This window comes from Nycticebus coucang, chromosome 10 (genome assembly GCF_027406575.1).
Source record: "Nycticebus coucang isolate mNycCou1 chromosome 10, mNycCou1.pri, whole genome shotgun sequence".
In the NCBI taxonomy this organism is placed as follows: Eukaryota; Metazoa; Chordata; class Mammalia; order Primates; family Lorisidae; genus Nycticebus; species Nycticebus coucang.
The window spans coordinates 78,746,854-78,774,826 of NC_069789.1; the positions used below are offsets into that span (position 1 = coordinate 78,746,854).

Below are 27,973 nucleotides of genomic sequence, written 5' to 3' on the forward strand. Positions count from 1 at the left end.
TATCTTTGGGGGTTGTTATTCAACCCATCAGAAGAGGCTTGGATCAGGGTAGAGGTGATGGAAATGGTGAGACATGAGCAGATTCCTGGATTTGTTTTGAAGGTAGGGTCAATTAGAGTACCTTATGGACTGAATGTAGGATGTGAGAGAAAGAGAGAAATCAAAGAGTTTCTATTTATTGAAATGAAAAGAACTACAGGAAAAGAATTTGGCAGGGGCGGTTAAAGTATCTATTTATTTATGTTAGCAGGTCCAGGGGCTCATGGACATATTAAATTTGAGGTTAAGTTTGGGATCCAAGTAGGCATATTGAGAAGGCAGCTGACTTGGAAGCCTTTGATGTGTCTTTGAAATTAAATGAAATCATTCAGGGTGGAAGTGTAGATAGAAAGAAAAAAAGGTCTAAGGACTGAAGCCTGGGGAACTCCAGTGGCTCAAGGTCAGAGAGAAGAAATTAGCATAGGGAGAGTAAAAGGAGCAGCTAGAGAGGCGGGAGACAAAGGAGAGGGTGGTGTCTGGGAAGCTTGGTGAAGACAGGAAACGGGGGCAGGGCGGAAAGGACCCCCGGCCCCTGGAGAGAGATGGGACTGATGGAGCCAAAGGTACACCTCACCAGCTCTAGCACTTAGCACCTCCTTGCCCCCAACACACACACACAAATACCCACCAGTGTGAAATCACATCCATGTCCTGGTGCCTGGCCAAAGGAGCAGAGAGCATCTGCAGCCTCTGGCCTGAATCCCTGCAGTGGTGCCCCAAAACCGTGGGTCTTGTCTCATAGACCCTGCCTCCCTCAACCCATCTGTGATTCCCAGGAACAGCCTGTCACCTTTTTCTGGAAAAGGAAACCATCTCAAGCATCAAGGTCTCCATCTGGCACAGTCATTGACTGGGTGCTCAGATCATTAGGTTCTGAGTGGGGAGCAGCAGCTGCACTAATGTTACCCACAGGAGGATTCCCCCATGAGCACTGACAGCTACTCAGAGCCATTATTTTCATGCATTAAACTAGAATACTTCCTTTAAGTAGCCCCATTATCAGAATCGATGTGAAGGCAGATCCTACATTTTGCAGTCTCCAACAGATTGTTTGGAAACATCTGCATAACCAGGCAGCTTAGGAATGTTTACCAGCTTGGATAGCTCTTCTCATTTCTCCTTCCCTCCCTTCTCTTCTACGCTCTCCTCTCCTCCTTTCTCTTTTCTATCTTTTACTACCATATCAATTTCCCTGGAGTTTTAATTTAGTACTTAGACCACTGGTTCTCAAATTTGCCTATTAGAATCACATGAGGAATTAAACAAAAACATACTGATGCCTAGGTCCCATTCCTATTATTAATTGATAATGGGGGTGAACTGGGCTTTGGAATTTTTAAAAGCTCTTCACACGATTCTGATATGCAGCAAAATCTGAGAACCAGTGTCTCAGTAGTGAATCCCAGTGGCCATATTCTATAAGTTGTGGCAAAAGGAGCTGACTATGCCCGATTCCCTGCCCCTTGTCATTTCTGGTTTATAGGACAAAGGATTCCGTGCCAGTTGACCTGATTCGAGCATCACCCATAGCAGCAGCATGTTGTGTAATGCTCTCTATCTTCCAATGGCACAGCCCAGTGGGGGCTCTCATATTCTACGTCTAGCTTTTCAGTTCTTCCCATAACTTATCTTTTAGAACACTTTCGGCCAACTTTTTATTTCAGCAGCATTAGAATTCAAACTGCAATTCTAGGTCCAGTTGTAAGGAATGAAGGAAGCAAAGTAAAAGTGGAGAGAGATGTTCAGGATGTGCACACACATGCATACACATGCACACATGCATACACACATCCACAGACATGCACACAAAAGCAATGAATCTGGTTTAGAAATGGAATTCTGGGCTTAGCACCTGTAGCACAGTGGTTACGGCACCAGCCACATACACCGAAGTTGGCAGGTTTGAACCCAGCCCGGGCCAGCTAGAACAGCAATGACAACTGTAACAAAAAATAGCCAGGTGTTGCAGCGGGTGCCTGTAGTCCTAGGTACTTGGGAGGGTGAGGCAAGAGAATTGCTTAAGCCCAAGAGTTGGAGATTGCTATGAGCTGTGACGCCACAGCACTCTACTGAGGGTGACATAATGGGACTCTGTCTCAAAAAAAAAAAAAAAAGAAAAAGAAATGGAATTATGCTGGTATAGAAATCCTCTGGTACAGAAGAAGGAGCCATACAGTTTTCCAGAATATCTTTTTGTGACACTTGTTTGAAGGATTACTGGGAAGAATCTAGACCCCAAACAGGTATTGCTTAGTAGCAACCCCATGCCCTCCTTCCTTTCCTTGTGCAGGATATCATCACTGGCAAGATCTAAACAATAATATGCCCTGGCTAGATCCATAACTATTGAATGCCATAACTTTTGGGCTCTTGGAAAAAAAAATTGGCACAAATTTTCAGAAAGTGCCCGAGTGCATATCCTTTCATCCCTTCATATCCAGTTCATATCCTCTCATCAATTTTTTTTTTTTTTTTTGAGACAGAATCTCACTATGTCACCCTGGACAGAGTGCTAGAGTGCTGTGGTGTCATAGCTCACAGCAACCTCAAACTCTTGGGCTCAAGCAATTCTCTTGCCTCAGCCTCCTAAGTAGCTGGAACTACACAATGCCCAGCTTCTTCTTCTTTTCTTTTTTTCAGAGATAGGGTCTTGCTCTTACTAAAGCTGGTATCAAACTCATGAACTCAGGCAATCTACCTGCCTTGGCCTCACAAGTGTTGAGATTATAAGCATGAGCCACTGCGCCCAGCCCTTTCATCAAATTATTTTACTTCTTATCCAAAGGAAAAAAATCAGAGATGTAATAACAGATCTATGTATAAAGATCTTCATCAGAGTGTTATATATAACTGCAAAAAGTCAGAAGTAGAAGTAGCTGTATACTTTCCACAACATAGGACTGGTATAATGTATCATGATGTAATATATACAGATTGTTAAAACGTATGTTTCCAAATAATTTTTTTTTTTTTTAAGACAGAGTCTCACTCTGTCACCTTGGGTAGAGTGCCATAGCATCAACCTAGCTCAAAGAAACCTCCGTCTCTTGGGCTCAAGAAATCCTCTTGCCTCAGCCTACCGAGTATCTGGGACTACAGGCACCCTCCACAATGCCACACTAGTTTTTCTGTTTTTAGAAGAAATCTGGTCTTGCTCTTGTCAGACTAGTCTCAAACTCCTGAGCTCAGGCAATCCACCTGCCTTGGCCTCCCAGAGTGTTAGGATTATATGCGTGAGCCACCATGCCCAGCAAAAGTTATATTTTCAAATAATTTTTAATGATATGAGAAAATGTTCACAGTACAATGCTAAATTTTAAAAAATGCGGGTAAAATCACCTATTATATAGTTTAATCCAATTGGACATAAATAGAGTATTTTCTCTCTCCTAATAGAGAAAAATGTTCATTGTGGTTACCTGGATTCAGTGGTTATGATGGATTTCTATTTTTCCCTGAATTTTCCAAGCTTATATTACATTTATCATCAGAAAAAGGAAAGAAAACCATTTTTTAAACAAAAAGAGGTTTCATTCATCATTATGGCACGAAGCTTCTATCACAGGCTCATCTCAGAAGTGACCCCAGTCCTCCTCCTCCTCATCCTGTCACTGCCTGGACACGTAGTGGTGCCTTCTGAGGGCTTCTCTGCTCTTGGCTACCCTTAAGTCCAATAGCTGCTTTCACATGGGCGAGCCAGGGAAACATTGTAGTCCCTCTCATGACATTCCACTGAGGGCTGGGGTATGCTTGCTGGACAGTGGAATCTGTTTTGCCCATGAGAGTATGTACCAGGTAAGGGTTATATGTCATTCAAGAAGTTCTGGAGCATTATGAACTTAACAGGAGCCTCAGGAATTGGAGAGATCTTCCCCAGACATTGACGAGTACATTCATTCATCCAGTGTAGAGTATATAAGTGTCTTCTATGTGCCAGGGTAAGTTTCCACCTCTTCTAACTAACACAGCTGTAGACTGTCACTTGAAGGGGCTTATAATAGGGCTGAGAAGGCAAGTTTGGGACTAAAGCTGGGGGTTCTATGTGGAAGAAGAGAAGGTGGCTCCAGACTGCTATATAGTCACTGGGCAGGAGTTCATGGTCATGGTGTCACTAAAGAACTCTCTTCATTTCTTTAGATGGAGGTGATTGTCGGGGACTTTGGGATTGTGGTGGTGCCCCGGGACGCAGCCGACACAGACCGAATTATGAATCACTCCTCAATACTCCGCAAGTACAAAGTGAGTCTTCCGTCTCCCTACTAGGGTATGTCTGTGATGTGACTCTTTTCTGAGAGTCCTGGGAGGGCTGGAGGGGTGAGGGAGAAAGAGAAGCTTGGTGTGAGACACTAGAAACCTCCTTTCTCTGCTCTACCCTCAGAACAACATCATGGTGGTGAAGGATGATGTCAACCATCCCATGTCTGTTGTCAGCTCCACCAAGAGCAGGTACGTTTGACAAATGGCCAGAGACACTTTGGTTAAACTGGCTTAAAAGTTTCCACACACCTTTGTTCAGTCAAGGGTGAGTCTCAGATTCAGGCAGACATCTGCTACCCCATGTTCAGCCTCCTGTTTGGACCTCATTTATTTGTCCCCAGCTATTTACTGTTAAAAGGTGGTGGTGGTGGTGGCAGTGGGGAGCCCACTAGCTCATCTTAGCTAACCTGAAGGGAGAAGAGGATTTTTTATCCCACCTGATGATAGGGAGAAGAGGATTTTTTAGTTTGCGATGCTTATGGAGTAACATAACAAAAAGACCCCAATATTCAGAGTTTTAAATAAATTAGATGTTTAGAAGCTTTGTCTTGAAGGAGGCAACCCAGAGTTGCATATAGCACTTCTCTTTGCAACCCACTGGCTCAGGGATGGAGAGAGGCTGGAAAATAGACTTTATAACTTGACAGCCATATGCCTGGATAAAACTCAGGAGGCTCTATTACTAATCAGAAGAAGGAGAGAAGGCAGGTAGGGGCCAGATCGCAGTCTCTACCGTGAACCCCAAGTGGAAAGGTCTAGTGGAATGGTGAGATATATGGAGTATAGAGGGCTGGAAGTGTAAAACTGAAACCTTTGGGCATATACATGTCAATTAACATTTCACTTATGGATGAGTCACAGAGAAAGTGAAGAAGAGAAGACTACATAGAAAATACAGGCATTTTAGCATTTAAAACAACGGTTCTCAATCTGTGGGTCGCGACCCACAGGAACAGTATTAAAGGGCCGCGGCATTAGGAAGGTTGAAAACCACAGATTTAAAAGAAAGCAAAGGGGCAGTCAGGAACCCCCGTAGTGGTGGCCCAGAAACCAAAGCAGGAGAGGGTACAAAAATGGGGAGCATTTTTATCTGTGTCTTATGTTCTGGATAATCAAAGGAGCTCAAGACTCTACCAGACTCTTGCCTGGAAGGCAATGATAGGACACTTGCAAGAGTAGCATCAACTGTGGGGTGAGGGCAGGAGCCCAAGGACAGTGGGCACTGAAGGCAGAGGGGAAGGCTGTGATTCCAGACACAGCTGGCTGCACATTAGAATCACCATGAAGAGTTACTCAACAGTACAGATTCCTGTGTCCCATTCAACCCCATCAGAATTTATGGGGGTTGGGCTTAGGAATCTGCTTCCTGGAAGAGTCTGATTTTTAGTTCAAAAGGAATTGAATCTATGACCTCTTCAGTATAAAGCTGCCACCTCTGGGTCCACAGCTGCTGCAGTGACCATTCTTCTTAGCAGGAAAATGGCAGGGGAAACCCATGGCAAGAAAGAGCTCCTTCCTTGGGAGGACAGACATTCTTCCCAATGTTGGGCTGACATTCCCAACACTATCATATGAGGAGAGAACCGGGGCAGCTAAAGCAGGTCTGGAGAAAAACTGTGCAGAAACCAAAGTTTATCACTGGAATCCTTCATACATGGTGGTGCTTCCCCTCCACGGGCTCACAGCTGAGAGCTCCTATAGGAAGGAAAATATGTGGTCAATCACAAGAACCCCTGAAAGATTCATTTTCATGAGACTATACAGAAGAACACAAAAGATGAAATAAGAATAGCTAATACATTTCCAAGAGGGACATTTATAGCAATAATTGCCTTCATTAAAAAAGAGGATCTCAGGCTCGGCACACATAGCACAGTGGTTATGGCCCCAGCCACATACACCGAGGCTGGCGGGTTCAAACCTGGTTGGGGCCAGCTAAACAACAATGACGACTGCAACAAAAAATAGCTGGGCGTTGTGGAGGGCGCCTGTAGTCCCACCTACTTGGGAAGCTGAGACAAGAGAATCGCTTAAGCCCAAGAGTTGCAGGTTGCTGTGAGCTGTGACACCATGGCCCAATTCACAATCGCCAAGTTGTGGAAGCAACCCCAATGCCCATCAACCCATGAATGGATTAACAAATCATGGTATATATATACCATGGTATACTATTCAGTCCTAAAAAGATGGAGACTTTACATCTTTTACGTTTACCTAGATAAACGTGTTTACCACGTTCTTCTTAATACAGTATTTCAAGAATGGGAAGAAAAGTATCCAACGCACTCAATAATATTATGAAACCAATATATAAACACTTACACACTCATATGAATGATATGACACAAATACAGTCTAGCAAGGGACAGGGATGAGGAGAGAGAAGCAAGAGGAAGGGGGAGGGCAATTGATGGGCTCTCTCTTAATGTGCACAATGCAAGGATATATTTCAAAATAATTAAGAGTAAATTTTAAATGTCTTAACACAAAGAAAAGTAAGTGAGGTGATAGCTATGTTAATCTGTTTGATTTAAGCATTCCAAGCTGTATCAAATCATCATATTGTACCCCATAAATGTATATCGTTATTGATTTAATTAAAAATTAATTTAAAAATCCCAAAACTCTTAATGGCATAGATATAGAGGGAAAGATCCTCAACACCATAAAGGTCATTTATTTAAAAAACTCATGACTAACACGTTATAATCAATGGCAGAAACTGGAAACTTTTCCTCTAATATCTGGTACATGGCAAGGATGTCTACTCTCACTGCTTCTATTCAACATAGTACTGGAAGTACTGCTCAGAGTAATTAGACAAGAAAAAGAAATAAAAGTTTTCCAAATAAGAAAGGAAAAAGTAAAAATATCTCTGTTTGCAGATAACATAACTCTATAGGTAGAAACCCTCAAAGACATCACCAAAAACTGTCAGATCTCATAAATGAATTCAGTAAAGCTGCAGGATACAAAATCAACATACAGATTCTATACACAAAAAATGACCTAGCTGAAACAGAAATCAAGAAAATCCCTTTTCTGATAGCATCAGAAGAAAATACTTAGGAATAAATTTAACCAAGGACTTGAGAAACCTGTACGCTAGAAGCTATAAAACACTGATGAAAGAAACTTAAGAGGACACAAATGGAAAGATACCCCATGCATACAGATGAGAAGGATTAATATTGCTAAAATGTCTCAACTACCTAAAGCAATATATAGATTCAGTGCAATCCTGATCAAAACCCAAATGGCATTCATTTTTCACAGAAAAAGAAAAATCAGCCCTAAAACCTGTATATATGTGTATGGAATCACAAAAGACCCCAAATAGCCTAAGCCCGGGGTGGAGAACCTGTGGCTTTAAGGCCATATTTCACCTTCTAGGTTCTTAAGTGTGGCCTTTTGACAAATCCAAATTTTACAGAAGAAAAAATCCTTTTATTTTTACTAACACATTTTTGTCTTTTATATTTATATTTTTATTTTAAAATAAATGTATTAAAAATACCAAAGAATAAAATAAGTTTCAGGAAAATAGTCCTTCAGATTGACCAGCATAATTAGAACATTAGTAAGTCGTAAGGGCTGAACTGATGGCTGCTACGTTCAAGATTTAGTTCTACCTTCCTCCACCTGACTAGTGCCTCTACTGCACAAGGCTGGTTGCTGAGAGTTTATGGGGATGAATATGCTGGTCTGTTATCAGCTTCTGACAATGGCGTACTTTTTTTCTGTTTGAAGTGGAATTTGTGAATAGCTTCACAGCTTGACGGTATTTTTTAATTCTGTCTGCTCAACAACCCATCATACCAGAGAAAACCAAGAGAACACTGAAGGAAGAAAGCAGACTTTTCAGTGATGATTGGGAATTGTTGATATCTTGTTTCTGCTAAAGTTAAGATGATTTGCTTGCTTTGTGATACTGCAATATCAACATTAAAGAAACTCAGTGCTCATCAGCATTATAACACTCATAAGGACCACAGTATATTTTAAATTAAAGGGAGAGGTGCATAATGCTGCATTGCAGTAAGATCCAATTGAAATATGCAAAAATACAGTAGAATACCCATGCCTTTGGAAAACATGTCTGAAAAATGCTTTCATGCTTTACAACAACTTATTGCTGTGAATCTACATTCTCTTCCCTATCTCAAATTAGGATGTGCTTACGATCATGGATGTCTAATAGCCATCTAGAGTAGTGATCTTCAACCAGTGTGCAGCAGCACACTGGTGTGCCGTGAAAAATTTTAAAGATTGTTAATTAAATTATTTTCAAAAGAAGTTCAAAGCACATTAAGTATATTCTTTTTCTTTACTCTTTTTTAATCAACATAATTGAAATGTGCCACGGAAGTTTAACTATAGGTTCAAGCGGGCCGTGAGGTTGAAAAGTTTGAAAAACACTGATCTGGGCGGCACCTGTGGCTCAGTCGGTAAGGCGCCAGCCCCATATACCAAGGGTGGTGGGTTCAAACCCAGCCCTGGCCAAAACTGCAACCAAAAAATAGCCGGGCGTTGTGGCGGGCGCCTGTAGTCCCAGCTACTCGGGAGGCTGAGGCAAAAGAATCGCTTAAGCCCAGGAGTTGGAGGTTGCTGTGAGCAGTGTGAGGCCACGGCACTCTACCGAGGGCCATAAAGTGAGACTCTGTCTCTACAAAAAAAAAAAAAAGAAAAAAGAAAAACACTGATCTACAGGATCATCTGAAACTGTGAACCTCAGTTCGGTACCTGTAGCTCAGTAGCTAAGGCACCAGCCACATATACCGGGGCTGGGGGTTCAAACCCAGCCCAGGCCTGCCAAACAACAACTGAAACAATAACAAAAAAGTAGCCGGGTATTGTAGCGGGCGCCTATAGTCCCAGCTACTTGGGAGGCTGAGTCAAGAGAACCACTTAAGCCCAAGAGTTTGAGGTTGCTGTGAGCTATGATGCCACAGCATTCTACCAAAGGCAACAAAGTGAGACTATGCCTCAAATAAATAAATAAATAAATAAGAAACTGTGACCCTCCATGCTGCAACTAAATATTCAAATGCTTTCCAACAAAAAGCAGACACAACAAAGTCATTAAAATCTTAGTTAACTTTAAAATTAACAAATAGTTTTTAACTTTTTTAAATTATTAAGTACATAGTAGATTTTTATAAAATAATGCACATTTTTAAGTATATCTAATTGAAGCTTCTGGAATGCAGCCTTATTTGATTACAGCTAAATTAACGTGTCCTTCCAACATGAAAAGGTTCCCCACCTGTGGCCAAAGCAATTCTGAAGGTGAAAAAAAAAAAAAAAGTTAGGGGGTGGCACCTATGGCTCAAAGGAGTAGGGTGCCAGCCCCATATATCAGAGGTGGCAGGTTCAAACTTGGCCCTGGCCCAAAAACTGCCAAAAAAAAAAAAAAAAAAGCAAAGTTAGTAATATCATATTTTATGATTTAAAATTGTTACAAAGCTATAGTAACCAAAACAGTGTAGTAGTGGCAAAAAACAGACACACAGATTCGGGTGACAGAGGAGAGAACCCAGAAATAAATTTGAACATATATAACTAAAGGAGTCTCTTCAATAAATGGTGCTGAGAGAACTGGATTTCCATACGCAAGAGAATGAAATTGGACCTTAGACCATGCACGCAAATCAACTCAAATAAAAGACCTAAACATAAGATCTGAAACCATAGAATTCCTAGAAGAAAATTAGGAAGAAAGCTCCTTGACATTGGCCTTAGCCATTATTTCCTAGCTTTTACATTGACTCAGGCTCTAAAAGCAAAAATAAATAAATGCGCTACATCAAACTGAAAAGCTTTTGCACAGCAAACAGAACAATCAATGATATGAAAAGGTAACCTATGGATTAGAAAAAAATATTGCAAATCATGTGTCAGGTAAGTAGTTAATATCCAAGATTTATAAAAAAACTTACACAACTCAATAGAAAGAAAACATATTACCCAATTAAAAAATGGGGAATAGATTTGATGGCATAAGAATCACCAACAGGGGAAGTGAGAGCAAATGGCGGCCGAGTAACAGCTTCCCTGTAACTGGGCACCGTGAGCCAGGGGAGATAAGACTCCAGGCATCTCTGGCTGGTAGGATCTGCCTATAATCATCCCTTTGAGGATACAGGGAGTCAGCGAGAAACTTCTGAACCCCAACAGGAGGACAAAAACAGTGGAAAACTGGCAAGTGGTTGCGTGTGTTCAATCAGTCTAATCCCACCAGCAGCTATAAATACAACAGCAGTGAGACTGCAAACTGGAAAGGACTTACCTGTGAACTGTTTTGGTGTTTTTGGACTTGGCACTCAGTTGAACTGCCTGGGAGAGAGCTTGAGCAGGAGTGTGGAGAACTTTGGGTGTTGTCTAGGGCCCCAGACTGAGCCACTGAGCTGGGCGGAGGTAATAGTGTTTGGCTCTGGGCCGCAGGGAGCCATTGTGCAAGAACTGCCCTGGCAAGCTCAACCCTCAGGGTAGCAGAGCAAGGATCTGGCAGGAGCTAGTAACCTAGTGACTGAGCAGCCTAAAGGCAGGGACTGAGCCGCCTTACAGACTTAACCCTCAAGGGCACAGTGAGACCAGTTTTGGCACACTGGGTAAGTGGATAGCCACTTTAGCAGTGATCCCAGAGACAAGCACTTTCCTGGGAAAGCTTCTGCTTAGCCACGTTTAGAAGTTTAAAGTGCCTTTTAAGAGGGCTAAAGAGAGATTTAGGGTCTCCACCCTGTGGGGTTTGAGAAATCAGCAGAGGCCTCCGGTTGTATCAGCATTGTGATTAACATCTCATACCCCAGAAGACCACCTGTTGCCCAGACAATATTCAACAAGATATATATACTGCTTTGTTTTTGGTTGTTTTGTTGTTGTTGTTGTTTGTTTCTTTTTTGTTTATTTTGTCATTATTGTTTTGTTTTTTACTTTCAAACTTTTCCGTACAGATTTTTTCTTTTCTTTTTTTTCTTTCCTTTCTTTCTCCATTTTTCTAGTTTAAATACAATTTCCCATTGCTGCCTTTTTTGATAATTAGAACTTCATTTTTGCTAGTGTTTCTACCCCTATTATTTGGTTTTTCACCCAATTTTATCCCATAAAGTTTTCTGTTTGCTTGTTTTGGTTTGATTTATAGCATTTTTGTCTTTCTTCTTTACTTTGTGGAGGTGGGGTACTGGGTCCCATCAGGTTAGCAAAGAGCTGCTGACTTCAAGGGAACCACCCAACCGGGCACCCCCAGAGGTTGGGGTTTTTTAAAGGTTGTGTCAAAGTACCCTACTGTACACCTATACTGTACACATCTATCTCCCTCTGTGACTCTCTTCTTTTTGTCAATATTCCCTTTTACCCACCCCACTCTCCTTTCTCTATTTTCTTTTCTTTCTGTTTCTTTCTTGTATCCCTTCTTGCTCTTCAACCTTCTCATCCTTCTGTTCCTGTACCAAAAGGACTCCTTGAAACCTTAGTCCACAGGCATGGGAACTTAAAGAACAGGAGGAAGTGAAAGGAAAATTAGGGCAAGGAAACAGATAAAAGAAATCACTCATGAGGAAGAATCAGCAGAAAACCCCTGGCAACATGAAGAACCAGTCCAGAGCAACCCCTCCAAGGGACCATGCAGTAGCTACTGCAGAGAATTCCACCTATAAAGAAATGTTAGGAATTACAGAAAGGGAATTTAGAATACACCTGATGAAAACAATGAAGGAAATGATGGAAACAATGAAGGAAATGGCTAATAAAGTGGAAAATAACCAAAAGGAAATCCAAAAATTGAATCAAATAAGAGATGAACAATATGAAGAATATAGAAAGGATATAGCGGAGCTGAAGGAACTGAAGCAATTAGAGAACTTAAAGATGCAATGGAAAGTATCAGCAACAGGTTAGACCATGCAGAAGAAAGAATTTCAGAGGTAGAGGACAAAGTTCTTCAGATAACTCAGATAATTAAAGAGGCAGAAAGGAAGAGAGAGAAAGCAGAACATTCACTCAGAATTATGGGACTTTAAGAAGCATTCAACATACGAGTTGAAGGAATCCTAGAAGGGGAAGAAGAATGCCCCAGAGGAATGGAAGCCATACTAGAGAATATTATAAAAGAAAATTTCCCAAATACCACCAAAGATTCTGACACACTGCTTTCAGAGGGGTATCAGATTCCAGGTTTCCTCAACTATAACCAAGCTTCTCCAAGACACATTGTGATGAACCTGTCCAAAGTCAAGACCAAAGAAAAGATTCTAAAAGCTGCCAGGAGTAAACACCAGTTGACCTACAGGGGCAAATCCATTAGAGTGACTGCAGACTTCTCTAATGAAACTTTCCAAGCAAAAAGACAGTGGTCATCTACCTTTAATCTACTTAAACAGAACAATTTCCAGCCCAGAATCTATACCCTGCTAAGCTAAGCTTTAAAATTGATGGAGAAATCAAATCATTTACGGATATACAAACATTGAGGAAATTTGCCACAACAAGACCAGCTCTCCAGGAAATACTTCAGCCTGTTCTACACATTGACCACCACAATGGATCAGCAGCAAAGTAAGAACTCAGAAATTAAAGGACAGAACTTAACTTCTACACTGATGCAAAAGATAAAACTAAGCAATGGACTCTCATAAAATAAGATCAATAGAATACTACCACACTCATCAGTTATCTCAATAAATGTTAATGTCTTGAATTCCCCACTGAAGAGACATAGTTGGCTGACTGGACTAAAAAACACAAGCCATCCATTTGCTGTCTGCAAGAAACACACCTGGCTTCAAAAGACAAATTAAAACTCTAAGTCAAGAGTTGGAAGACAATTTTTCAGGCAAATGGAACTCAGAAGAAAAGAGAATTTGCAATCTTATTTTCAGATAATCTTAATTCAGATGTGGATTTAAAGCAACTAAAGTCAAAAAAGACAAAGATGGTCACTTTATATTGGTCAAGGGAAAAATACAACAAGAAGACGTTTCAATTCTAAATATTTATGCACCCAGTTAAAATGCTCCCAGATTCTTGAAACAGACCCTACTCAGTCTGAGCAATATCATATCTGATAAAACCATAATAACAGGGGGCTTTAACACTCCTCTTACAGAGCTGGACAGATCCTCTAAAGAGAAACTAAACAAAGCTATAAGAGATTTAAATGAGACCCTAGAACAACTGTGCTTGATAGATGCATATAGAACACTCCATCCCAAAGATAAATAAAATACATTCTTCACATCACCCCATGGAACATTCTCCAAAATTGATCATATCCTGGGACACAAAACAAATATCAACAGAATCAAAAGAATTGAAATTTTACCTTGTATCATCTCAGACCATAAGGCACTAAAGGTGGAACTCAACTCTAACAAAAACGTTCAACCCCACACAAAGGCATGGAAATTAAACAACCTTCTATTGAAAAACAGATGGGTGCAGGAAGAAATAAAACAGGAAATCATTAACTTCCTTGAGCATAACAATAATGAAGACACAAGTTACCAAAACCTGTGGGATACTGCAAAAGCAGTTTTGAGAGGAAAATTTATCACTTTAGATGCCTACATTCGAAAAACAGAAAGAGAGCACATCAACAAACTCACAAGCCACCTTATGGAATTGGAAAAAGAACAATCTAAGCCTAAACCCAGTAGAAGAAAAGAAATATCCAAAATCAAATCAGACATCAATGAAATTGAAAACAAAAGGATCATTCAGAAAATTAATGAAATAAGGAGTCGGTTTTTTGAAAAAATAAATAAAATAGATAAACCATTGGCCAGACTAACTAGAAATAGAAAAGTAAAATCTCTAGTAACCTCAATCAGAAATGGTAAAGGAGAAATAACAACTGATCCCACAGAGATACAAGAGATCATCTCTGAATACTACCAGAAACTCTATGCCCAGAAATTTGACAATGTGAAGGAAATGGATCAATATTTGGAATCACACCCTCTCCCTAGACTTAGCCAGGAAGAAATAGAGCTCCTGAACAGACCAATTTCAAGCACTGAGATTAAAGAAACAATAAAAAAGTGTCCAACCAAAAAATGCCCTCGTCCAGATGGCTTCACACCAGAATTCTATCAAACTTTCAAGGAAGAGCTTATTCCTGTACTGCAGAAATGATTTCAAAAAATTGAGGAGGAAGGAATCTTCCCCAACACGTTCTATGAAGCAAACATCACCCTGATACCAAAACCAGGAAAAGACCCAACCAAAAAGGAGAATTGCAGACCAATTTCACTCATGAATATAGATGCAAAAATTCTCAACAAAATCCTAGCCAATAGATTACAGCTTATCATCAAAAAAGTCATATATCATGATCAAATAGGTTTCATCCCAGGGATGCAAGGCTGGTTTAACATACACAAGTCCATAAATGTTATCCACCATATTAACAGAGGCAAAAATAAAGATCATATGATCCTCTCAATAGATGTTGAAAAAGCATTCGATAAAATCCAGCATTCTTTTCTAATTAGAACACTGAAGAGTATAGGCATAGGTGGCACATTTCTAAAACTGATTGAAGCTATCTATGACAAACCCACAGCTAATATTTTACTGAATGGAGTAAAACTGAAAGCTTTTCCTCTTAGAACTGGAACCAGACAAGGTTGTCCTCTGTCACCTTTACTATTCAACGTAGTGCTGGAAGTTCTACCCAATACAATTAGGCAAGACAAGGAAATAAAGGGAATCCAAATGGAGCAGAGGCGGTCAAACTCTCCCTTTTTGCTGATGACATGATCTTATACTTAGAGAATCCCAAAGACTCAACCACAAGACTCCTAGAAGTCATCGAAAAATACAGTAATGTTTCAGGATATAAAATCAATGTTCACAAGTCAGTAGTCTTTGTATACACCAATAACAGTGAAGATGAGAAGCTAATTAAGGACACAACTCCCTTCACCATAGTTTCAAAGAAAATGAAATACTAGGAAAATACCTAACGAAGGAGGTGAAGGACCTCTATAAGGAAAATTATGAAATCCTCAGAAAGGAAATAGCAGAGGATATTAACAAATGGAAGAACATACCATGCTCATGGATGGGAAGAATCAACATTGTTAAGATGTCTATACTTCCCAAAGCAATCTACCTATTCAATGCCATTCCTATTAAAATACCAACATTGTACTTTCAAGACTTGGAAAAAACGATTCTGCGTTTTGTATGGAACCAGAAAAAAACCCGTATAGCTAAGGCAGTTCTTAGTAATAAAAATAAAGCTGGGGGCATCACCATACCAGATTTTAGGCTGTACTATAAAGCCATAGTGGTCAAGACAGCATGGTACTGGCACAAAAATGGAGACATAGACACTTGTAATCGAATAGAAAACCAGGAAATGAAACTAACATCTTACAACCACCTAATCTTTGATAAACCAAACAAGAACATACGTTGGGGGAAAGACTCCCTATTCAATAAATGGTGTTGGGAGAACTGGATATCCACATGTAAAAGACTGAAACTGGACGCACACCTTTCTCCACTCACAAAAATTGATTCAAGATGGATGAAGGACTTAAATTTAAGGCATGAAACAATAAGAATCCTCAAAGAAAACATAGGAAAAGCACTGGCCTGGGGAAAGACTTTATGAAGAAGACTGCCATGGCAACTGCAACAACAAAAATAAACAAATGGGACTTAATTAACCTGAAAAGCTTCTGTATAGCTAAGGAGACAACAACCAAAGCAAAGAGACAACCTACACAATGGGAAAGGATATTTGCATATTTCGAATCATAGAAAAGCTTGATAACTAGGATCTATAGAGAACTCAAATTAACGCACATGAAAAAAGCCAACAATCCCATATATCAATGGGCAAGAGACATGAATAGAACCTTCTCTAAAGAAGACAGATGAATGGCTAACAAACATATGAAAAAATGTTCATCATCCTAGTCTATTAGAGAAATGCAAATCAAAACCACCCTGAGATACCATCTAACCCCAGCGAGAATGGCCACATCACAAAATCTCAAAACTGCAGATGCTGGCGTGGATGTGGAGAGAAGGGAACACTTTTACACTGCTGGTGGGACTGCAAACTAGTACAACCTTTCTGGAATGAAGTATGGAGAAACCTCAAAGCACTCAAGCTAGACCTCCCATTTGATCCTACAATCCCATTACTGGGCATCTACCCAGAAGGAAAAAAATCCTTTTATCATAAGGACACTTGTACTAGACTGTTTATTGCAGCTCAATTTACAATCGCCAAAATGTGGAAACAGCCTAAATGCCCACCAACCCAGGAATGGATTAACAAGCTGTGGTATATGTACACCATGGAATACTATTCAGCCATTAAAAAAAATGGAGACTTTACATCCTTCATATTAACCTGGATGGAAGTGGAAGACGTTATTCTCAGTAAAGCATCACTATGTACTAAATTTTTATATGAGGACAATAATGACATTTAAGGTCATGGTGGGGGTCAGGGAAAGGGAGAGCAGAGAGAGAAAGAAGGATGGAGGGGTGGGGAAAGGAAGAGCAGAGAGAGGAAAGGAGGCAGGGGGTTGGGGCCTTCATGTGTGCCACACCTTTTGGGGGCAAGACACGATTGCACGATTTACCTAACAAATGCAATCAGTATAACCTGGCTTATTGTACCCTCAATGAATCCCCAACAATAAAAAAAAAAAAAGAATCACCAACAGATATGTAAAAGGTGTTCATCATCACTAGTTATCAGAGAAGGGCAAATTAAAGTCACTGTGTGTACCACCTCACAGCTGTTGGGATAGCTATCTAACATCAAAAAGATATAATAGGTGTTGGCAAGTATGTGGAGAAAAGGGAACCCTTGTAACATTGTTGGTAGTCTGTAGATTTGGTACAGCTATTATGAAAAATAGTGTGGAAGGTCCTAAAGAAATAAAAGTAGAACTACCATATGACCCAGCAATCTCTCTTCTGGCTATACACCCAAAGAGAATGAAATGACCACCTTGTAAAGATGTTTGCCTTCTCATGTTTGTTGTGGCATTATTCACATTAGCCAAGGTACAGAAACAACTTATCTGCCCATCAATGGATGAATGAAGAAACTGATGTGTATATATACATATAGTAGAACCTCTGTAAGTTGACCACCCAACAGACTGTAACAAACTGACCAACATATGGAGGTGGCCAACATAAGGAACTGGGCCTACTGTCCTGATATGCACATGTAGTGCACATCTGGTCTATGAAAATTAGTTCAACTTAAGGAGGTGGTCAGTGTAGGGACCGGTGGTCAGCTATGAAGGTTCTACTGTGTATATATATCTATGTATATGATGTATACATGTGTATATATATGCATATATATACACAGAAGTTGCTAAAAATGTATACACATCTTAAGACAGGAAAAAATGTTGAAATTGTAATAATATAAACCAATAACAAATAATGAATGCAAGTCACATTCAAGCACTTCCTGTTATCGCAGAAGTCAAATGTGACTTGAGTATTACAATTTCAATACAGATTTTTCCTTTCTTAAACAGTGTATTTTTTTCTGGTGCCCTGTGTGTGTGTGCATGTGTATAAATATGTAGTGGAATATTATTCAGCCCTGAAAAAGGAGATCCTGCCATTTGCCACAACATGGAGGGACCTGGAATACATTATGCCAAGTGAAATAAGTTAGATATTCCGCTCTTACTGTGGAATCTTTCTTTTTTAAGGTCAAATACATAGAGAATAAAACCTTGATTACCAGAGTAGGTGGAGGGACAAAAAATGGGGAGATGCAAGTCAAATGTTACCAACTAGGAAATATGTAAGATGAACAAGTGGAAGGATGTACAGTATGAGGACTATAGTTAATAATAGTGTGCGTATTGTATTCAGGATTTTTGCTAATTGAGTAGATTATATAATTGCTAGTCTTGTCACAGGGGGAAGAGTAGATAATTAAGAAGATAGCTATATTAATTTGTTCATCTACAGTAACCAGTACACTATATATGTATCTTATAAATTATAGTGTTCACCTTAAATATGCACTATTAAATTTATTTAACAAAAGAAGTATAGTTAATACATTAAGATGTCTACCGTGTGCTTGGCCCTATTCTAAGTGCTTTGGATAATGACTCATTTAATCCTTTTAATAACTAAATGTGATTGGCCCAAATAGTACCCTCGTTTTACAGAGGAGAAAACGGAAGAATAAAGGGGCTTAACTAACTTGCCTCGGGTCTCTTAGCTAGGAAGTGGCAGAGCCAGGAAGAAGGGTGTCATGAGGATCGGGGAGAAACTGTGGAAGGAAGAGGGCCTCTCCTACTACAGATACCTCTAAGTATAGGCTACTAATGGCATGTTGGGGACACGCCTGTGTACTCTCTCCCTGAAGGGCAGACCAGGCATGTCGGCTTGCCTCAGGTATGGATATTCATCTGAATACTATCTCTTCTTGTACAGGCTGGCCCTGCAGCATGGGGACGGCCATGTCGTGGATTACCTGTCCCAGCCGGTCATCGACTACATCCTCAAGAGCCAGCTGTACATCAATGCCTCTGGCTAGCAGTCACACAGCCCTCTGCTCCACTCTCCCCTTGTCCTCTGCCTACACACTGGCCCCACTGGTCTCTGTCAGTCCCCTGTTTCTCCATCTCCTCATCTGGACTGTTCTCCCTACTTGCTGACTTAACCCCCACAGTGTGGGGGACCTGCAGAGAACCATGGCATCCCCTACTTCTCAGTCATCTTTGGACAAACTTTCCTCTAGTCTCCGGGTTGGGGGGGGGGGTGAGGGAATAGGGGTGGGTGTTGGGGGAAGTTGCTGTCCTTAGAGATGTACTGGTGTCTGTCTCCCAGCATGCTCTAGAGAGGTGGCTCTGGCGCCCATCCTCCCAGCATGCTCTGGGGAGGTGGCCCTGGTGCCCAGGCTCCCAGCATGCTCTGGGGAGGCAGTTCTGGCTCTTGCCTTCCCAGCATGCCCTTTACTACAAAGGGCTATTTTTCCTTTTTTTTTTTAATTAATTTATTTTTCTTTGTTCACTCCTCGTAGAATTTGGATGAAATCAGTGTCTGTGGTTCTTTATGTTTGTAGTCTTGATACACTCCTGTGGTATTATTTCCCTTTTGAAGGACACTGTAGCCAGCTTTAGCACTCAGCAAGTGTATGAGGGCCACACGGAGGAGAGAAGGCCAAGCCACCTCCACTTCTCCCACACATCACACACACGCACGCACGCGCGCGCACACACACACACACACACACACACAGCAGCAGCAGCAGCAGCCGCCACCAGAGTGAAACTTTCAGGTTCTAAAATCTGGGAGGCAAGTCAGGGAATAGCAGGGTTTCTCAGAATTTGAGTCCATTTCCTTTCCCAGAGTTCATTTTTCTGATACTCTGGTTTGTGGTCATGCAGAGCCAGTCCAGCCTCATTTTCTGGTGGCATCTGTTCATTTATAACATGGGTTGTGGCTTGTAGGGTGGTGTGGGTTCCCCATCAGCCCAGGCATTTTCCTGCAGCCTTCGGATCACCGTTTAAGCCAATGAAGGCCGTGCTTCGCCACATTCCTTATCTGAGAAGAATCACACAGGCAAGGCCAAATCCTGACGATGCAGTCACTTCTTAAAAAAAAAAACAAAACCCAAACATGCTAGAAATTCACTCAACCCTTGAGATCTTTGCTAATTGGAATTATTTATTACTTGTTTGGCTGGGAAATGTCTCTGTCATGACATGCAAATTTGGGTTGACCTAGGAGAAAATAATTTGTTACCCTGCTGGGATTTGCTAGTTCTCACCCTCTGTAGCTTTGGTGACCCAGGAAGTGACTGAGATGGTTCCTTCCAGAGAAGCAAGCAGTGCCTCACTCTTGTTTCTGGGACTGGTCACATCTCCCACAGAGCCCAGCAGCCACAGGGATCAGCTGAGGAAATCTGCCTGACAGGGTGAGTAGGTTCCCAGAAGAAAGATCTTGGAGAGGTCAAGAGCCACTAAACTATTTCACCCTCATCCTCCCTGATTTCCTACCTTACTCTCTGTTCCTGGGGATAGTTTTGACAGGTTTTGTTCTGGTTGTTAAGGCCTCACTCATGTCATACTTGGAGAGCTGTGAGGAAATTACTCTCTTGTGTTTTGTGTCCTTTATCCAGTCCCTAGCTTTGGGGTTCCAGGTTGTCTTTGAGGAATGGTCCCTGAGTATTAGAATACTTGTATCAGAATTTAGTGCCAGCTGTGACATAGGAGGGGCCAGGTGGGACCTGAAACCAGGGACAATGTTCCTTACCACACATCTCACATCTGCAACATCCTTCTGTTGTCTCCAGGAAAAGAAACTGGATTCAACAGAAGAACACAGTAGAGTAGCATCCAGAGGGAGTGTTATTCTTCTTAGATTATGGAAATAGTCATCAGAGGAAGAAAGGAAAATCTTATTCATGAGTTTCAGTACTTAACTAAGGATCATGAAATAATTATCTTCAAAAATCTGTAGCACTCAGTTGATCTAACAGTCTCCTTTAAAGGTGAGGGAGCAGAGGTTGATGGTATGAAATGGCTGGTCTAAGGACACACAGCATATGTAGGGCCTGACAAGAGGGTGCATTTCCCTGGCCCTTAGGCCATCATGCCACATGGCCTCTGCCTTGCCACTCCCCTATGATGCTGACCCCCCTGGCACATGTGGTCTCTACTGCCCTCCAGCCTTACCCTAAATTATGTGTGTCCCAAGTGCTCCCCTACATGGCACACTCATGCCAGTCTTGCGGGGGAGGATGTGATGGTGAGGGAGACCATGGCTAGGTTTCCCTTAGAAATCAGGAGATCTTAACAATTTGGAGGAAATCTTAGAAACTGACCCAAGAAAGGATGGCTCTGGGGAAGGCCAAGGAAGACCCAGGAAATGTTCAAGATGATACTATTGCTGGAGAGACAAAGATGGAAGACTTTTGTCCAGACAATACTATCATAAACAAGGGAAAACAGAGGACTGTGCTCCTGGGGAAACATGGCTTTTTCAAGGACTCTGGGGAGAGTTATGAGGATCCTTAGGAGCAGACCTGAGAAAGACTTGACTTCTTTCATTTCTCTGTTACTCTGCTGGACTCTGGTCAGGTCCCATTTAGTCTACAGCCCATGAGAAAGAACCAGGTGGCTCTGCGTGCTTGATGTGCAGCAGGAAGGCTTTTGGGAAAGGGAAGAGAGAGCAAAACGAGAAGAATAGGCATGGTTGGAGCTGACTGGTGGATCCCAAGGGTTGGAGTAAAAATAGCTGTCTTTCAAGAAAAGGAATGTGAATCCCCCTTCTGGTAGAATTGTCCAGGCCCCACCCCACCCTACTCTTCATTTGCTTGGGGAAGGTCTGAGTACCTCTCTGGTCCAGAGCAGGACACTGTACTGTGACCAAGCCACAGCCAAGACCAGAATGATGATCCAGTCTTAAGTGGTGCCCCAGGTGCCAACAGGATAACCTCTAGACCCCAACTTTGCCTCTGGAGTTCTGCTCCTTTCTAGAAAGGCCAACCCAAGACTGGGATGGCTCAGAGGAAGTGAGAAAGGCATGGACAGCAATGGCCACGTTTCCTCATTTCCTACCTACCACTAAAAAGGTCCCTCCCACATTTCTGAAAGTGACTAATGTAAGAACAAGCAGGAAGAAAACCCTTTGTCAATGACTCTCTCCTTAAGGAATGTCCTCTGGGAAGTCTGTGCTGCTATTGGGTACCTCAGTCATGCACACCCCTTCCCTGGGTAGCCTCCAAGGCTAGGCCTTCTTGCTTTCACTTTCCTTGAATGTACATAGGAACAGGGGGGAAAGTCTCTTACTGAAGTGCCTGAATCCCAAAGCTAGAGCTTCTAGAGACGCCGTTCTTCCCGCCTCAGCTTGGCCAGCCTTTCTCTAGATTCAAGCTCCAGCTTCTCAGAAAGAACTGAAGAACTCACTGTCTGAGTTAAGCAGAAAGCGAGATTCCATAATCAAATGACAGCAAAAGGCAGAGAATTTCAGGAGAAGCAACTTGTACTTTAACAGCCCGAACCTGCTCTCCCCAAACTGACACACATATGCACACTTGCAGGGGACAGAGACAGAGAAGCATGTTATACTTTACTCCTCAAAACAGTCATGCAAGAATAAAACAGCAGACCATGGAAAGCTCAGGATCTCTCCCGAGGCTACTTACTGCAGGAGGCCAACAGGGGAGATGGGAAGGATGGGAAGAGGGGCCGCTCTTGTAGCTCCTACAGTGAGGACACTTTAGGGATAGTACTGTAGTGATTATGGTGAGTGTGCCCTGCCAGGTTCACCCAGTCCGCACCTTCCTGTAGCTGCCCACTTGACTCTTCATGTGGTTTCTTTGTAGTGTGAGTTTTGTGTGTCCTGTTAGCCTGTTCTGGTTGGTTAGAATGAGTTACAGCTTTTTCCTTCCACCTGCCATCTTGACCCAGGACTGAGAGTTCAGCTTGATCCTCATGATCTTGAGGGTTGGCATGGGGAGGGGGAAGCATTTTTTTGAATCATTTTTTTTGGTCATATAATCTTCCATTTTAAGAATAAGATTTGCTTTATGGAAATCAATTCACTAATAAAAACTATATTTAAGTTGCAAATAACCATTTCACAGTGAAATATTTTGAGTAAAATTTCATTGCTAGAATAGTCATGGACAAGAGTTTTATCAGCAAACTGTTTCGATTATGTTAATAAATAAGACAATGCTACTAGAGTCTTGCGTCTTGGTCTAGAATCTTCTCTGTGAGTTGAAGAATTGATCACTTTTCCTTCATAGTCTTCACAGGAGACAACAGTTGTTAAAATGGACTTAGAAACAGGAGCTTTTCTGCCTGGTTTAGCTGATGTCACATGTGTAATATAAAAAGTTTATATAACTTCACCCACGGATTATAAGGGGAAGAATAATTAACAAATTTGTTAATTGTGCCTACTTATTTTCAGTTTCAATCTTAGATCCTGACAAATCTGCATAGTCCATTGTTGGTTAATCTTGGCTCCCTAATGAAATTAGTACTTTATGAAATAAAAATATATTTGTGAAAATTGAAAGTTAACTAACTTTTTGGCATGAAAGATTTTAACTAAAACAGCAATTGTTAAACTTACAATTTGTTTTGGCAATATAAACAAACAAAAATGAATGATGTATTAACTATTCATTCCTGCTATGATTATTAGTTCTTATTTCATCTTTAGTTCTAGCATTCATCCTGGATTGGGTAAGGTCTCAGTGAGGGTTGCTATTAGCTAATAATCAGCTGTGATTCAGAAGCTGAGATAGTAATGCCCTGGTAGGCCAGCTCATTTAAGAGTTAGTTGCTTGTTTGTCAGATTGGTTTTTTTCTTTTCAAATTATTTGGTTTTTAGGGTTCTTTGATTTTTTTTTTTTCTGCTTAAAATTGAGATTGGTCAGCTTTGTGTGTATCCAGGTGGACTTTGTGGCATATCATAATGATGTTTGATATACTTGTAATTTGATTACTTGTGTTTATGTTTGCAGTTTTATTCACAAAGCTAAACACTGCTTTTTTTTCTTCCTTCTGAGAGTGTGTAATGATGAGAGCTTGTTTAAAATGGAGTATAAACACTGGCTTAATTTGCTAACTTATATTAACTTATAGAATACATATACTAAATATGAATTAACATACATATACATATACATTTCTTCCCTTATGACCTATTAGAAAGCTTCAGATGTTGGGATTTCCTAGGTAATTTCATGTAGCCAATAGGACAAAGCAAGCAGAGAGAAATTCTAGTCTGTTTTCCAAGTGGGAAAATTGAACCACAGCAAGAATCCATAACATTCCCAGGACCATACAAAACATTAAAAGAAGACATGATAAACATACTCCTGGTCCTTGAGACTTGTTCCAAACATTGGACAGAACTGTCTTCTTATCCTTTTCTCCAGCCTCCCAAGAGTACTGGAAAGAAACCACATCTTGGAATAAGAGCAGAAGTGCAGCTGCTAACAAGTCATAGACTATGGGCAGTTTTATTTCTACCCTTCTCTCCAAACAGAAATCCCTAGGAGTCAAGGTAGATGATGTGTGTAATAGGCTACCAACAGCACAATTAATCAGAAAACTCTCAGAGGAGGAAAAAGCTCTCACTACAAATTATAAATACCAGCTGGAAATCAGAAGGAAAATTCCCTTAACACAGCAGGATCAAGTCGAGGACTGGCATTAGGACGCTAGGTCCCAGGTAACCTATCTCTAAGCCACATCTCCTGCTCTCTTCTTAACGGATAATTTGTCAGGTCAGAAAGGAGGAAATCATTTCTATACCAAGGGAGTTCCCTGGGGTCACTTTTCTGTTCCCCATCATTACTCAGGCATCATCTCCCATTTGTCAGGGAAGACAGTCGTATGACTTTCTTAACAATCTGTCCAGGAGGAATCCTTTTTTATGATTACATGTACCATGGTTATTAACTAGTGGGATCCCTCACCAAGCTCCCTAGAATATGTACGGTCTAGTCCCAGTCTCAGCAAAGACAGAAAACCAGTCATGAACAATGTATTCTCTCCTTTCATGATATAGAACTGTCCCTGAAGGGACCACATCTTCCAGATCCTTTGAAAATTAGATGTGGTCATACTGGGTTTTGGAATGTGAGGCCCCTACTGGGCCTGGCACTCCCATGAGTCTTTTTCCTTCACATTCTTTCCCTTTTCTACCCATCTGGAACAGAGACAGCTCCTCCTTCCCCAGGCAACCTTAGAAGTCACATTATGAACGGCATGGCCTCTGCAATGACTATACAAAGGGAACCTTGCCATCCTGTTTCCCACCCAGTCTGTTATGGTATCAAGAGAAAAAAGTCTACCATGTTTGAGTTAATGCATATTTTTAGGCCTTGGTGATGTAGAAGCCAATCTATTTTAATTATACACATACATTTTCTGGGCACTTGTTAATTACAGCGCAAGATCTGTAGCATGTGTGACTCACTATGCCAAGACAGGATTATAAATTCACTTCCTCCGAAAACAAAGCAAAGTGGTCAGACCTATCAAAATTCTGGGTCTAGGTAGCCAGAAGCAGAATCTTTTCCTCAGCTCTTTGGGTTGATGGTTAATCAAGATCTTAATTTATTAAGAAGTATGACATATGTACCACAAGTTACTAATATTACCTTTATTTTATAGTGGATGAAAAATGACAACGTTAATTATACCATCTATCCACCTTGGGTTGTTCCAGAGATAAATCTTCATGCTTAGGAGGCAGCATCAATTAAATCTCATAAAGTGCTCTCGTGGTTGGAAAGGCCAAAATAAGACGCTCAGAAATAGGAATTAAAGATGTTAACTTTAGGACCCATTGCCATTCTGTGGTATTTTCGTTTCCATTGCTTTGGCATTTCTACCTTAGGCTTAGAGTTCAGTAAATCAGAAACTGACCCCAGGGATCTAACAATTGCTTTTTATTTTAAAACACATCCCATCCAAGAAAATATGGAAGCGAGGCAGCATGACGTCTTCTGAGCCAGGGCAGAAGTGCCTCTGGTTGGCAATTCCCACTGGTGTATCATGACTCCACAATCTGTTGCAATCAGTTGTGGAAAGGGGCAGAGTGACAGCTGGAATGCAAAGACGTGTGTACAACCCAGGGCTCTCTCAGCTTTGCCAAAGCTCAAGTGGCCCCACGGGATGGTCTTGCAACATATGTTCTGTTGAGCAAAGAGGTTGCAAACTAAGAGGTTCCTGCAATAAACACCACTTGTAATGAACAAAGTTTGTAAGCTTATTTTTTTTATATGTTTTTCTTCTTCATTAGACAATCAACAGCATGAGGGCAGAGACTAAGTCAGCACTGTACAGCCAGCCCCTGGCACACAGTAGATACTCAATAAATATATGCTAGAAGGATAGATGGAAGGATGGATTCTACCCAGCTCAAGCATGGGTAGGAACATTCGCTGCTATAGAGGGAAATGGAGATAAAAAGAGAGAGAATATAAAATAAAACACATAAGGCAGGGCATGGTGGCTCACACCTCTAATCCTTGCACTCTGCGAGGCTAAGGCGGGAGGATTGCTTGAGCTCGGGAGTTCGAGACCAGTGTGAGCAAGAGCAAGACCCCCATCTCTATTAAAAAATATATATATAGAAAAATTAGCCTGGCATTGTGATGGATGCCTGTAGTCCCAGCTACTTGAAAGGCTAAAGCAAGAAGATCTCTTGAGCCCAAGAGTTTGAGGTTGCTGTGAGCTATGATGACACCATGGTACCCTACCAAAGGCAACAGAGTGAGACTCTGACTCAAAAAAAAAAAAAAGCAAATAAAAAATAAAACACATAGATGCACATAGTTTTTAGTGTTGAAAACTGAGATTGAATGAGGACTAATAAATCTTCTAGATAATTTCTCTTCTTTCAATGCCCAAGCCAGTTTTCTATTACTCTGTAACTCAAAAGTAAATATCTTCCCAATGCTTGCTGTGCTGGTAGGAAATGCTTTAATAAAAATACAGTCTCTAACTTGCATCACATTATTGTAATAACATGGCATTATTAAGAGGAAGGACGTCGCTCCAGGCCCAGACTGGAAGGTGGCAGGGCACCAGCAAGCACAATTACCGCACTGGGCCTGCCTTTCAGTCCTCCCTCCATCACCGTTCACTTCTTCCAGCTTGCAAGCAGAGTTTGTGGTCACGTCCTGGTGATAAGGAGGAGGAACTCTGATCAGCAAGAAGCTTGCAGTGGACAATACGAGCAAGAGTGTTTTCTTGGCCACAGTGTGGCTGCATTTCACTTTGTTCTAACATTGGGAAGAATTTTATCCTGGGCAAAGTCAGCAATTTTTCCTTATTCAAAGAATAAGCTGACTATAACCCAGCAGTGCTTGTCCAAGTTTCAAGACTCCATTTATAACTATTCTGAGGCAAATATCTGCCTGTGTAGTTTGTCCTTCCATCTGGTGCACCCTTTGGGGTCCAGGTCCTTGATCAGTCTCATTGCCCAGCATAAGGAGGCAGGGAGTATCATGTTCATACAAGAAGACATCCACCTGGCCATGATCTCAAGGATGGGGTCAGGTTCCGTTGATCTGAGCATACCCCTTTAACATGTTCAAATGCCCCCATCCCATCCTACCCACATGAGATGGCTCTTGAGCTCTGAGGTCTGTATGCAGAGAACCTCAGTTGAGAAATCTCTCTGGAAGTTTCACTGCTGCTCAAGAGCCTGGGTATTGTAGCATCCTGGGGGCAGGTTGTCTCTAATGTTCTCCAGGTTCTTCACATCAGCCAGAATCCCATCTATGCTTGTCTCCAGGAAATGGAGGTGGCCCCTCTGCCGACGTGCCCTCTCTTCTAGCTCTGACATCAAGGGCCGCAGCTGACTGTTGAGCTGGGTCTTGGCTCGGAAAAGCTTTTGCTCCAGTAAAACCAGTCCCTCTTCATCCACACTGCCAGGCTTGTCTATTTTAAGGACAGGCGTAAACAGACAAAATCTGTGGTTAGTTCCCTTTGAACACATGTGTGTCCTTCTGTACCCCTTACTAGTTTCTTTTTCCACCTGCCCAGAACAAATAGTATGTCCTGAATTTAGAAGGCTTATTTTTAATTAGAAATAATCTAGAAAAAAGATCCAAAAGCTCCATTATTCTAGTTACTGGACTATGAACAATCCAATGTAAGACTCTGAGCTCTTATAGCTCAGCAAT

At 41.3% G+C, this 27,973-nt stretch overlaps 2 protein-coding genes across 2 annotated transcripts in view; one reads left to right on the forward strand and one right to left on the reverse strand.

The window, feature by feature from the left end:
- Window positions 1–19,066, forward strand: part of NMNAT2 (nicotinamide nucleotide adenylyltransferase 2) — a 162,907-nt gene extending 143,841 nt beyond the window's left edge. The window contains exons 9-11 of the mRNA XM_053605776.1: window positions 4,177–4,278; window positions 4,418–4,485; window positions 18,742–19,066. Coding sequence (XP_053461751.1) covers window positions 4,177–4,278; window positions 4,418–4,485; window positions 18,742–18,844 — 273 coding nt within the window. The 3' untranslated portion in view covers window positions 18,845–19,066. The remainder of the gene's footprint in view (window positions 1–4,176; window positions 4,279–4,417; window positions 4,486–18,741) is intronic.
- A 32-nt stretch (window positions 19,067–19,098) lies between these two features.
- The window catches only part of LAMC2 (laminin subunit gamma 2), a 71,150-nt gene continuing 62,275 nt past the window's right edge, over window positions 19,099–27,973 (reverse strand). The window contains exon 23 of the mRNA XM_053607078.1: window positions 19,099–27,728. Within this exon, the coding sequence (XP_053463053.1) occupies window positions 27,475–27,728 (254 nt within the window). The 3' untranslated portion in view covers window positions 19,099–27,474. The remainder of the gene's footprint in view (window positions 27,729–27,973) is intronic.